The following is a 13,018-nucleotide window of genomic DNA, read 5'->3' on the forward strand; positions in this document are numbered from 1 at the left end:
AGCTGTTGAGTATTTAGGGGATTACAGTATTGTGGTGGAGTTGCATTCATTACTTTTTTATATTTTACTTTTGGAGTACTTTGTGCTCTTTTGCTTTTTTTAATCTTGTTACATTGAGGTGAAACTGCTTTTCTTTTTGTTGCATTTATAAAGGTTCTTCAGCACCCTCCCTTAATCATTGCTTAAGTGGCAAATCGTTCACAAGGTCTATTTGCACACGGCTATCCATTTCAAATATCCATGAAAAACAACGATAGCTTTTTTGTGATTGATGTTCATCATTTCTAAACTGTTTTTATTCCATTTTAATTATATGGCCCCCCAAAACTATTGAGTCTATTTGTCCTTGAAAAGGTTTACATCTGATTTTAGCTTTTTTTTTGGGGGGGGGGGGGATAATTCTCTTCACAGGCCTTTAAACCTCAAGGCTTAGCCTTTCGTGTTGTTTTCCAGAGGGTTTGCAAACACTTTAAGCGTCTCTGCCGCTCCGCTCATGACTGAACCTTTTCTCCACGTTCAGATTCGGAAGCAGCAGAAGGAGCACGCCGAGCTGATCGAAGAGTATCGCATCAAGCAGCAGCAGCAGCAGCAGCAACAGCAGTGCACCATGCAGCCTGCTCTGATGCAAGGAATCCAGGCCCAGGCGCCAATGGTACCAGGGGGACCGGCTATGGGCCAGCAGAACTTCCCCATGATGCCCCAGCAGATGCCACCGCACCCGGGGCAGCCGAGCCCAGCTCGCATGCCCAATGCGCAGAATTGGCACCCCGGGGCCCCCGTCCCGCTGGCCGGGGCCAGGATGCCGGCTCACATCCCTCCACAGATTCCAGCAAACCCGGCCCCGCCTGCCCAGGCGCCGCTTCCGGGGAGCAAACCGGTGCAGGCTGGTGCCGCTGCGGGCAACGGCGCTCCCCACGTCAAGTTTGACGACAACAACCCGTTCAGCGAGGGTTTCCAAGAGAGGGAGAGGAAGGAACGCTTGAGGGAGCAGCAGGAGAGGCAGAGGATCCAGCTGATGCAGGAGGTGGAGCGCCAGCGAGCTTTGAAGCAGCGGCTGGAGATGGAGCAGCAGGGGATGGTGGGTCCAGATCTGAACAGAGCACCGCTTTCCCAGCTGCCCTACTTTAATCCAGATATGTCCCCCGACTTCATGCAGCCCCAGAGGCCGCCACAGCCAACCCCTCAGCAGCAGCTGGGGCAGATGTTCCCCCAACAACAGAATATGCAGCAAGGCTTCGTGGGCTCCCCTCCTGGTACACCTTTCATGCAGGGTGGTGAGCGTAGGCCAGTGATGGGCAATGGACCATTTGGCCCAGACATGACAGTTGGAGGCCCAGGTTTCCGAGCCAAGAACCCAGCCCTGCAGGGGGCTAACTTTACGCAGGGCCCGCCCAGACCGCCAGGATTTGGTGGTCCTGGCATAATGCCACAAGGCGCTGCCGAAGGACCACCATTTGGTATGGAGCCTGCCACACCCCTTCCTCCAAATTATCCCGGTTCTGGCCCATCACTGATCCAGCTGTATTCCAACATCATCCCTGAGGAGAAGGGGAAAAAGAAAAGAAGCCGGAAAAAGAAGAAAGATGATGACGCGGACTCGGTGAAGACTCCCTCCACTCCGCACTCTGACCTTACTGCCCCACTGACACCCTGTGTTTCAGACACAGCTTCCACACCCACACAGAACGCCCCTGCTGACTCCCTGCTGCAGCACCAGGGCGACCAGGACACAGCTGAACTCCTTCCTGGTTCCTCTACTCCTGGATCCCTGGGAAGTCAGCCTCCTTCTGAGCTGGAGCGGCAGCTATCGGGAAGCAGCAGCAGCAGCAGCGGTGGTGGGGGAGGAGGAGGAAGAGGCAGCGGTCTCTCACAAACAACGGGGCGTCCGTCCAATGGCAGTTCAGAAGCAGACAGGGGTCAGCAAGACGAGCCACACAAAGGTGTCCACGAGATCAAAGTGGAAAGGGTGGAGTCCTCCGAGTGTCACACACCCAAAGATTCCAAGGTGGAACAGGTCCAAGGAATCGTAAAGCTAGAAGATGGTAAGGAGGGGACCCCACCTCACGTGGCTGGCCAGAGCCCAGCTCACAGCACTGATGGAACGGGAACGAAACTGGAGTCTGGAAATGAGCTGCTGAAGCACCTGCTGAAAAACAAGAACGCGCCGTCCTTGCTTTCTCATCAGAAATCGGATGAGAGCCTGCGATCTGAGGACGAGGGGTCGGCAGAGCACAGACAGTTGCAGAAACAGGGTTCTGCTGATGGCGCGATAGTAAGTACTAGGGTTAAGAGATTCATTACGATGGCGCTAAACTTTGTGATAACTCTCGTTTGAGTCAGAGTTTTGGATGCCCACGGTTGAATCTTTTTTTTTTCCCAGTTCCTGGCTCATTGTGAGAATAGCTTCAGTCGACGAGCTGGAAAATTAAAAAAGTGAAATGATCCCTAAGATAAAATAAAAGGCATTAAAATTAAACATGTGAAATGCTTCCTATGAAGTGGGTCATCTAGCATCCACCTTATAAAGAAAATCCGAAGCGATATTTCTAAAATTAGAAAATACACAAGTCCTTTTTGGAATAAAAGGATAAGCATTTAAACACTGACATTCTAATTTAAACTTATACGCTGCAGTATTCTTTTCTTAATGATCTTTCTAAATGTCTTGAAGTTCTCGTAGCTTTAAAGAGTGGTTTTATTAAAATGACGTCATTTTTAGAAACGTAACTAAGTCTTCTTTGGGACAGTGTTTGAACAGTTTGATGGGGTCTTTGAAAATGGTAGAAATAAGCTTTTTCGTACTACATTTATCTGAGCTCAAGCATTACTTAATAGTACCCCCTGTCAATAAGGAGTTGGCAATGTCTGAAGTTAGTGTAGAACAGCAGTCTGTAACAGTATGTTTTTTTTGCAGCTTTACAATATGGTTGGTATCCTTGATATCCTTTTAGAAATAAAATGCTTTTAACAGCACCCTCATGTTTTTTTATTTCGTTTTGCAGTAGAGGAGCTCAGGCTTGGTATTGTGCACCTGCAACGTTTCTGTTCCAGCTCTTTTGCTCAATTGAATGGCTGGGGTCCTTAATTAGATTAGTTTTGCATTGCAAAGAAAAAGCAAAATCCAGCATGTAAAAAAAGTGGAAATTCTACATTTAAGCTGGAAACTCCTAAAAAAAAGTCTAATCAAAAGTATTAGGTCAACATCAGAACACTCATCACCACGTTTCCCTGTGCTGCCATTGTGCTTAGTGCTACAGTTTGTCAGGTAATCTCTCTTACTACAGGCAAGTGACCTCTTAACTTCCCAGACTCTTATATTTCCATGTATCATAATAAACGCACTGCTCAGAAAAAACATCTTAAATGAGCTGTTGGTGCTTTTGCAAGTGTGACACCTAACACAGCATCCTCTCTGGTTTTTATCGGCCCGACTAGCATCATTCCCCAGTGGCAGCTGGTGTTGGGGTTTTTCGAATTTCCTGGTTTAGCCCCGCTGACCCTCCCACTCTTTTCAGCAGCGGCCCACTGCCAACCAAATGCCCAGGAGCCTGGGCCTCCAGGGTCCTCAGCTGCAGAGAGCCGAGCAGGACCCGGACAAGAAGAAGCAGCGGAACAAGAGGGCCCCCAAGGGCAGCGAGAAACCAGCCTCTCGCTCCAAAAAGAGAAAGAAGGAGGAGGAGGAGAGGCCATTGGTGTACTCCAACACCGATACCTTAATGACTCAACTGAAACAGGTGCGTCTTTGGCTGCCTTCTTGCGGAGGTTCTGCAACATGTTTTTTTGCGGGGAAATGTGCGACTTTGGTTTTGTCAAGAGTTGAAATGGAAGGAGACCTGTAAGATGGTCATGTGGATGCGTGAGTTTCATGATGTTGCTTTGAAGGAGGCTTGCCCAGATGTTTTAGATGCTTGTTTTAGATGCACAGCAATGAGTAGTAAAATCCTTCAGTTTAATTGGGTCTAATCTCAGTTTAATCTCTTAAATCTTAAATAACTATTTAGCAACACTAGATAGTTAAATGCTCCCTTTGTAACAGTCATTTAAACCAACAGTTCAGTACATTAAAGGGCTGAGTTAAGCAACTCTAAAAACAAGCTGTAAAGCGTATACTTAAATGTTTGCATTGGTTACAATCAACGTTTGTCATAAATATTTTAATTTATCACAAAATGTAGACTTGTTTCTCCTTGTGTACAAACAAATGTTCAGAAAGCTGGAGCGGACTTACGTTTGTACCTCACAACTGAGTGCAAGTGTCCCAGTTCTCCGATTCCTCAAAGCATGTTTTGGACACTTCAACCCTGTTTCTTTTCCTGCCAAACTTTCCATTTCAATACATTATAGGCTTTTTTTCACCACCACATCGACTCAGCAGTTAGTCGGTAAGCCGGTTTTGGCAAAATCACTGAAAGGAATTGATCAGAAGGGTCTATATATTTGATAATCAGATGAGCAGATGGATTAGACCTGTTAGTTCAATTGATAAATATTACGTACAGTATGCATTGTGGAGGAGTTGGTGACAATCTGTACTGCACCATCTCCACAGGTAATCCACGAGTTCATGAGATATATTCAAAATGTTTTTGGGGGAGCTGCGAGAGTTACATAAAACCAAATATTTCTTCACTCAAGTGAGAGGGGCTCTTGTTTTTTTTATAAAGCATCAAAACTGTGCAAGATGCAGAAAGTATGGAAGAATGCTGAATTTGCGCATACAGTTGAATTTGAACACAATGACCCAGGACACACATCGCTTTGCTTCCTTTTCCACTTGAGCACATTATTTAAATGATTGTTCTCCAGTCTGACCAATGTAAACCCTTTTTTGTTTAGCTGCCTTAAAGATTTGGAGCCAGCATTTTTAAATTAAGAGAAGTATTTTGTTTACTTTTTCCATTAAATGGTTGCTATGCCATGATTGCTATGATCCTGATAATCAAGTACGCAGTTAATGTTTTAATTGCAGTGTTAAGAATTAGCAGGGAGCTGGTAGTTAGTATAAGATCTCGAAGCGTGAGGCAGAATAATTGATCTTAATTTAAATTCCATTAAAAAACAACAAATGAAGCAGTTACAGCAGTTAATTTGTTTAAGTCTTAACCCACTAAAGATAGTGGTTAAGTGCAAAAAAACACTTTTCATTACTCTTTCTGTATTTTTAAACATGTGCCGTGACCTTTGACAATGAGAAATTTTGCTTTGTGGCAAAAGGGTTCAAAAACTGTTCCCAAAAGATTTAAGTTCCATTTATTCTTTTATCTACTCTTGGCTTCTGCTGCCTCCCTTGAAATGCCAACACTTGCTGAACAGCACAGATTAACTCAAAAACATAGTTCAAGCCAAGTGATAAAACCTAGAAATTGAAAGCTGGAATCCACATAGCTACCAGAAATAACAATCGGCAGCAGACACTAAGACACAAAGCTGGTCGCCAGAATATGACTGGTTCCTCAGTTTGTCATGCTAATGTTTATCCTCAGAGTATTCAGGCTTAGGTGCTTTCAGTTGGAGGTGCATCTCTCCTTCTCTCCATGGTAAAGATTCACCGCCTCTGTTGTGAATCTCCTCGGGCTTATGTCTGGCCTTGTGTTCACATCCGTGTACACATTGAGGTAGACGTGCCATGTTTGTATAAACTTGAACCAGGAAACCCGTGAACCATAGTTTCTCTGGTTTTTGGTGCTCTTTGGATATGAATCCTCAGTTGAATGTACAGTATTGTTTAGGTAACCCGTTTTGTAGATCAGATCTCAATCAGTTGCAAATCAGCTGTAAAAATTGCAGAGCTCCGGATGCTCGAGGGGTGGAATGCCTGTGCCGGGTGTAACTGTTGTAGTGTGAAATAAATTCACCATATCGCCATTATTCATTTCTATTCATATTCCTTTTCCACCCTTCAGCAACTCTCTCTACTACCGTTGATGGAGCCCTTGATAGGTGTGAACTTTGCACACTTCCCTCCCTACGGCAGTGGGCAGCTGAATGGGGAAAACCGACTGTCCGGCACCTTTGGAAGTGCATCCCTGGATGGGGTATCGGACTACTACTCCCAGTTGATTTACAAGGCAAGTTTCCTTTCTAAGTGGGTTCCTTCAAGTGTCGTCTTCAGCTGGCACTGCCTCAGTCAGGTATTTCTAGAATTCCCCCTGTGGCTGTGATTTTTTTTTTGTTGGCTCGATATAATTTTTTATATTGCGCCGGGTTGGCGTTCCATCCAGGGTGTACCCTGCCTTGCACCCGTTGCCTGCTGGGATAGGCTCTGTCTCCCCCGCAACCCTTTGTGGAGGGGAAAAGCAGTTAGAAAGTGGATGGAGTATTTTTTGTATTGTCGAGTCAAATTACATCTGATGTAATGATGTAAGAGATACATAAGCATCTTCTAATTGGGTTGTTAGAATATTGCCACAGAGTGATTTTCTGCAGGTGAAAACAGTGATGTAAAAACATTTATTTTTTTTTAAGGTTAGGTTTGGAATTAGTATTGGAACTAGTTTTGTTCTGGGAGTGCAGCTTGAACTGGTGACATTTCATTTCATCCTTATTCCCGATTAGTCCTTCAAGATGATTCTGTGGATTTTTGACAAGTTCTCCGTAGTCATTTTATTGAGCGGTGTAGTTCAGGAAGTTGTCAGTATTGTGAGAGGGAGATTTTAATTCCTATTTGTATGTGAGACTGCTGTCATCAGGCTCATGTTTTTTAGCTCAACAGTGAAAAGGAAAGAACTGCTGTACACATTCTAAAGGAAAAGCATATGTCTGTGGCAATGTAGTCATTTTTGTAATATTTACTTAATAAAATCCTTAGTGTGATAGTCTGTCTTCTTGCCGAGACTATCCAAGCCAAAACTGCTACTGAGAGACTGCTACCTGAATTGCTTCTAGGAGAGAGAGATCACTTTATTGGACATATACAGTTTCTTGCATTAGGAATTTGTCTTTTCACATAGCCCAACCTGCTCTCCATGAGACGCACAGGCACACAGACAGGGAGAGAGAAGCTTGGGGTCAGATCGCAGGGTCAGCCTTTTATACAGTGCCCCTGGAGCAGTTGGGGTTAAGGGCCTTGCTCAGGAGCCCAATGGAGTAGGATTCCTCTGCCGACCTCTGCCGGATTTGAACCGGCAACCTTCCAGCCACAGGCGCAGATCCTTAGCCACAGAGCCAGAGGTGCTTGGCTTGTTCTACATGTAGAGATTCAAACAGCTCCGATCTGTCATGTGCTTATACGCACGGTCAAAATGAGCTGCATGTGCTATTTTGCCGAGTTGTAGAAAATTCTCTTAAATGATGTCCTCAGATTTTGATGTTGCTGCGTCTTCTCTTATACACCAGTAACAAAAACTGTTGTTTTGCAGCAGAACAACTTAAGCAACCCCCCTACCCCACCAGCTTCGTTGCCTCCAACCCCACCCCCAGTTTCTCGGCAGAAGATGGTGAATGGCTTCGCCACAGCAGAAGAGCTGACCAGTAAAGCTGCTGTGATGGGGGGTCATGATGGTAGGTAGTTACCCCCTTTTCCCACAGATGACATCTGAACTGTAAACACTGTGCAGTAATGAAAAAAACCCTTACCTAGAAACATGCGGTTGTGTTGTTAACTTATTGTTAACCTAAATGTTGAATTTCTTGTTCCCCAGGCAGCATTTTTAAAGAAAGGTAATGGAAGTTACTTTTGACCTATGTGAAAGGATTCAGTGTATAAAGTTAAAATGCTTCAGGGTCCTTCTTGTGTACTTTGCATGTTACCCCCTCGTTCACATGGTTTTTTAATCAGGTGCTTCAGCTCCCAACAACTTCCAAAAGCCGTGCTGACTAGGTTTGATTGGCTGTTCTCTGTGTCCCTGTAATAGACTGACAGTCCTCCCTTGCACGCTGCTTACAAGACTGTTACCTAAACCAGGAAAGGCAGCTTGCTGCTAATGGATCATTGATCAAAGAAGTCATTAAGTTGTTTTTTGTAAATGTAACGTTTCTGTATGTGTGTAATGATGATGTGAGTTTTCTGAGGGTTCAGCAGGATGCCACGCAATTTAGGGATATGACGAATGCTAGATAATGGCACCTTCATTCATTTTTACTTTGCCTTAGTTACCAAAAGCCTTGGACCCAAGCAGTTCCAGATGCCCTTTAGGCCTGAAGAGGATTTGCTCGCCCGAGCAATTGCTCAGGGCCCTAAAACAGTGGATGTGCCAGCCTCCCTACCCACACCTCCTCATAACAACCAGGAGGAGCTCCGGTGAGTATCCTGCATTCGTAAATTACATTAATGCCTTACATGTTAACTGACCGTTTTTTTTTGGTCGCCATTTTGAATGGTTTTCAGAGATGCCCATGCTTGTGTCTTTAGAACAGCATTCATCCAGGGTTTCTGCAACAACCATTGCAACACTGGAAGGATCACTTGGGCTCAGGCTCAGGCTTTTCACTTTTCTTCAGTAGCATTTGTGACCACTTGTGAACCAGGAGACGTGCAGCCCTCTTTGTACCTTGTACTCACTTGCAGAGAAATTGATCTCCTGCAATACGTCAGTACAGAGTACAGCGTCCCAAAGGTTTTTGGAGACACGTTTTTGTGTTCATGGTTAGAAAACTGAATATTTTTGGAAATTAAATGTCTTGCCATTGTTAATCATCTACATGCTTCAGAATTAAAATGAAGGCTCCTGCCTAATGCCACTCATGTTTGTCTCTTGGTACCCACAGAGGACAGGAGCACTGTGAAGACCGGGATACCCCCGACAGCTTCGTCCCCTCCTCTTCGCCTGAAAGTGTGGTGGGGATGGAGGTCAGTCGTTACCCGGACCTCTCCTTGGTGAAGGAGGAACCCCCTGACCCTGCCCCCTCCCCAATTATCCCCATGCTGCCCAGCTCCAGTGGAAAAGGTAATGAAACAGACGGGATGCTTCCCAGTCAGGGGATAGGAGGCCCACTCCTCACATCAGCCTCAGGGCTAACTACTTTCGTTTTTGGCAGAGACACATCATTTTTACTTTTTATACTAGCATGACACTTGAGAAAAAGACAAGAAGGGATGTGGCCATGCCAGTGTGGACTTAATTTTTTGTATATAAAGAAAGTCAGAAGAACCAAAGATTCAAATAACCTCAAATCTGGTTCATCTAGTAGAAGACTGTTGATGTAAGAACCGTCTTTACAGAAGAACCAACGGTTTTCCATGTAGTCACCTTAAAAAGCATGGCTTTGTGGTTTGTTCTTGCTCTGCTTTGGAAACCAAAAGAGTAAAAGCCACTTGATAGTTGAGAGTTGTTGAATAATCTTGGCACTGACCATGAAACTATCCAGGTGTAGTTGTTTTTCCTTTTAGGGACAAAATACAAAAGCATCAGGTTGAAATGGAGAAATCAGTCTCAGATTGTTAAATGTAATCCATTGCAGGAAACAGAAATTTTGAAGTTGTCACACACGAGTTGACCTGGCTCGCTTATAATTGCTGCACTATGAAACAATGATTAGAAATGCTCTTTTACTCATAAATTTAACCAGCTATGAGGAGCTGACGTGGCGTGCGTGCTGCTTTGATGAGGTTTATGGTTTATGTTTTTTAACAAGTACACTTGTGGCCAAGTTTAGATTGCTTCTGTTCCATCCATTGATTTGTCAAGTGAACAGTGCTGATGTATCTGTTCTTTATATGTCATCGCTCCACCGTGGCTGTCTGCTCATTGTTTGATGGTGGTGTTGATGGATCGCTGTGAAATAATGTTTGAAAATGCGTTAGGTCTACTGCATGCTTATATAGGTTTATAAATATTTAGTATTTCTTCTAACATGTCGACAATCCCAAAAAATCTCATTTTCCACACCATTTCGGTTTATGCCAGGTGCCAGGAACCTAACCCAACTTTATAAAAATGGAAATTAAAACTCTAAATATAGGGGGAGATGCCCTTCATTAATTTCCCATTGTGTACCTAATTTACTCTCTTTAGATATCCAGATTTGTCTGCTTCAAAATGAACCTTTTTAAAGTTATATTGTGCTAAAACGAAAGACTTCCACCACTGTCTTTTAGTGTATGTTTGCTTGTGTGTTGCCAATCAGGGTCAGAAGCCAGGCAGAATAATGTGAAGATGGAGCCATCTGGCGTGTTCTTTGGATCTCAGTTCGGGCCGTCGCAGAATTGTTCAAAAACAGGGCTCGTATCCATAGCAATTACACTGAACCCAGCTGCAGCAGAGGTGAGTAATTTCGTTTTTTTTCTTAAGAAAAAATACTTGGCTTCGTTTGTGTTCATTTGTCTGAGAATGGGAGAGGTTCTGCGCCTCTTGAGGTTTATCTTTGCTTGAATTGTAATGTGCAATAACTATCATTTGAATTAAAGTTGGCCATATGCTTTTGCAATTTCCAACTGTTCGAACCATTTTACAGCAAATTAATCCAAACAGTATTAATACCTTTCCCCAATTACAAGCTGGATAGTTCTAGGTGACGACTAGTTGTTTCCACTGATTCTTAGTCGTACCTTACTTACAACTCCTCTCCAGCTTTAGATACAGCAGTTTTGTATGCTCATAGCCTGCAAAGACTAGCTGGTGTGGTACATCATCAAGGCAGTGTTATGGGAAATGGAGAAAAATTAAAACTGGTACTGATAAAGGTTAAAATATTGATAGTATGGGGGGGGGGAAAGTAGCTATTGTGAACAGGCCTAATTTTACAAATGTTTGACTATACTAATTTAGAGGCTGCACATATTCTGAAACACACTGCTGTGTTTTTCCCCAAAGTTTGTTTTCCACCACGTTTCTGTGTAGTGGAATGGATGGGTAGTAAGCCGTCATAAAATTTGGAAGTGAAAAGAATTAACTTTAGTTACCAATCTTAAATTCAGCTCAATTCCATTTTTATTTAATAATCACACAAAACACGGGGAGCTTTTGCAGCTGCGCAGTCACTAATGGACAAAACTGAATATTGGAATATCTGAAGTTTGCCTATGTCCAGGATGTATGAATAAACTGTCTTGAGAAACATGTCATGTGACACACGTGTCCAGGATGTCCGCGTCACCTCAGATACAGATGGTTCATCTTGTGGCAGCAAGAGAACTGCAGTTTTGTCAATACCCAGACCAGAAACAATTTTTCCTATATATATATCTTTATCCCTACGGAAATTGTCCCTAGTTTTTCCAGCATAGAGACAGTTGATCGGTGACAGTGTTTTTGTTTCCTCTTTGATTTTGATTAGAATTTGCTCTGGGCAATCAACATTTGCACAGACAATTGAAGTGGAAAATTGAATAAGATTATTCTTTATCGGTTCAAGTCTGTTATACTTTCGTATCCTTCTTGAATGGAATGAAGCCAGCTGATTGCCTTAGGTTTTTACCCATTCTTGTGCTGCTTGTTTCTAGAACATCCATGGTGTGGTAGCAGCGGTGGCCGATCTCTTGTGTGTGAAAATCCCCAACAGCTATGAGGTTAGCAATGCTCCAGACAGGGGCTCGCTGGCCTTCCTCAACAGCCTCAAAGTACACCAGCAGAACTTTGAGCCTCGACCCCAGTTGCTGTTCCAAGGGCCTGGCCCAAACCATTCAGCAGTCATGAGGTTCATGAGACCCTCAGGACCTGTGGGAATGCTGCAGCCTCAGCTTCAGTTCCACCCCAGCAGTACCGGTGAGAATATTCTTCACTCCCTTTTCCTTGCACAGCTGCGAATTTACCAACTACCCGTCTGGCAGCAGTTTTGTTTAGTTGCTGTCATGGCACATCAGGGTCCTTGAGCAAAAGTTTTTTTTTAAACTCTTCTCGTGCTAAGGAGTTCACCCTCCATCTTGAAATTCAATTTCTATGTCGTACAAAAAACATCTAAAAAACAAATTCCTTGGGATGACACCGAAAGTATTTTACTATCAGGACTTGCGGACTTCGAGGGGTCAGTGATGCAAAAAAACAAACTAAAACTCTTGGACTGCTCCTCTCTGTTCAGGGCTGTTCTGCACCATTGCTAGAATCCTCATCCTCATCACTTCACTTGGGGAAACTCTGCTTTCCAGTTGTAGGCGTCTTGCTTCCTCTCCTGTTTGAGCCACCCGGGAGCTCCAAATGAGGAGGTCTTTGACACGATGGAAGCCAATTAGAATTTCAATGCAGGACACCAGGGCAAACAATCAGCAATTGCCTTAAGAAATATTCCAAGCCTTTCTAATTTGTATTTAGTCATAAATCATAACTGTGCTTAATTTGCAGATAGATAAAGAAAATCTGGAAATGTACTGAACAATTTTAGGAGTGTAGTAATTTGTGGTTGAGACCACCACTGTTTTTTCTGCCAGCACTGTTCCATAGCAAGTACTTTAACAGCAGTAGTTATATGCCATGAAGGTCTACACTTGCTTATGCAGTAATTTCTTAAAAGGAGCCCAAGGTTTCTGGATTTACTACATAGCTATTGTACAGTAGTTTGTTCCGGATATCCAATCACAGAGGAAAATAGAGGAATAAGTTCTAGAGTAAGATGTGTTTGTAACCATTTTTACTAGTTTTGTGTGTGTTAATAACTGAAGGCACAGAATATTACACAGATATGATTGAATAATTTTAGTGAATTGATCTGATGAAATAAGTATTTTATTAATATAAAATAAAAACTGTTGTTACAAATATTTTATTATAGATAATGAGAAAGTAGTCCTAAGTATTATATCCAACCCCTTTCACAAATATATAAATGTCTCTTACGTAAAAGCCTTACAATTGTATTGACAAACAGGCTCTGTGTTTCCAAGTGTTGTTGTGCATCAGTATTGATTTTGCCAATGTTCTGAGAAGTTAACAGATGAGCTAATGGTTTTGGTAAGGCTTGTTAGTGTGAAACCTCTTAAGGTTTAAGTGTTTTAATCTCAGATTGTGTCTAATGAAGGTGTTAAATCAACCTTGTTGATTTTGAAGCCCTAAATGAAGAATACGTTATTTTAAAATTCACTACATTTTGTTTACTTGTTTACTTCTGCTCATGTGGATGTTTAACTGTGCTGTATGGTGTCCAGTGA

At 43.2% G+C, this 13,018-nt stretch overlaps 1 protein-coding gene across 13 annotated transcripts in view; it reads left to right on the forward strand.

Moving 5' to 3' along the window:
- Positions 1 to 13,018, forward strand: part of kmt2ca (lysine (K)-specific methyltransferase 2Ca) — a 157,301-nt gene that overhangs the window by 131,350 nt on the left and 12,933 nt on the right. For 11 of the 13 annotated variants that reach the window (XM_088643882.1, XM_088643875.1, XM_088643886.1 and 8 more), the window contains 8 exons: positions 521 to 2,272; positions 3,516 to 3,734; positions 5,904 to 6,068; positions 7,359 to 7,500; positions 8,092 to 8,239; positions 8,707 to 8,885; positions 10,066 to 10,202; positions 11,381 to 11,642. In XM_088643882.1, the coding sequence (XP_088500008.1) occupies positions 521 to 2,272; positions 3,516 to 3,734; positions 5,904 to 6,068; positions 7,359 to 7,500; positions 8,092 to 8,239; positions 8,707 to 8,885; positions 10,066 to 10,202; positions 11,381 to 11,642 (3,004 nt within the window). The remainder of the gene's footprint in view (positions 1 to 520; positions 2,273 to 3,515; positions 3,735 to 5,903; positions 6,069 to 7,358; positions 7,501 to 8,091; positions 8,240 to 8,706; positions 8,886 to 10,065; positions 10,203 to 11,380; positions 11,643 to 13,018) is intronic. The other 2 variants (XM_088643881.1, XM_088643880.1) reach the window with 2 other exon arrangements.

Source organism: Lepisosteus platostomus, chromosome 8 (assembly GCF_059453375.1).
Source record: "Lepisosteus platostomus isolate fLepPlt1 chromosome 8, fLepPlt1.hap1, whole genome shotgun sequence".
NCBI lineage: Eukaryota > Metazoa > Chordata > Actinopteri > Semionotiformes > Lepisosteidae > Lepisosteus > Lepisosteus platostomus.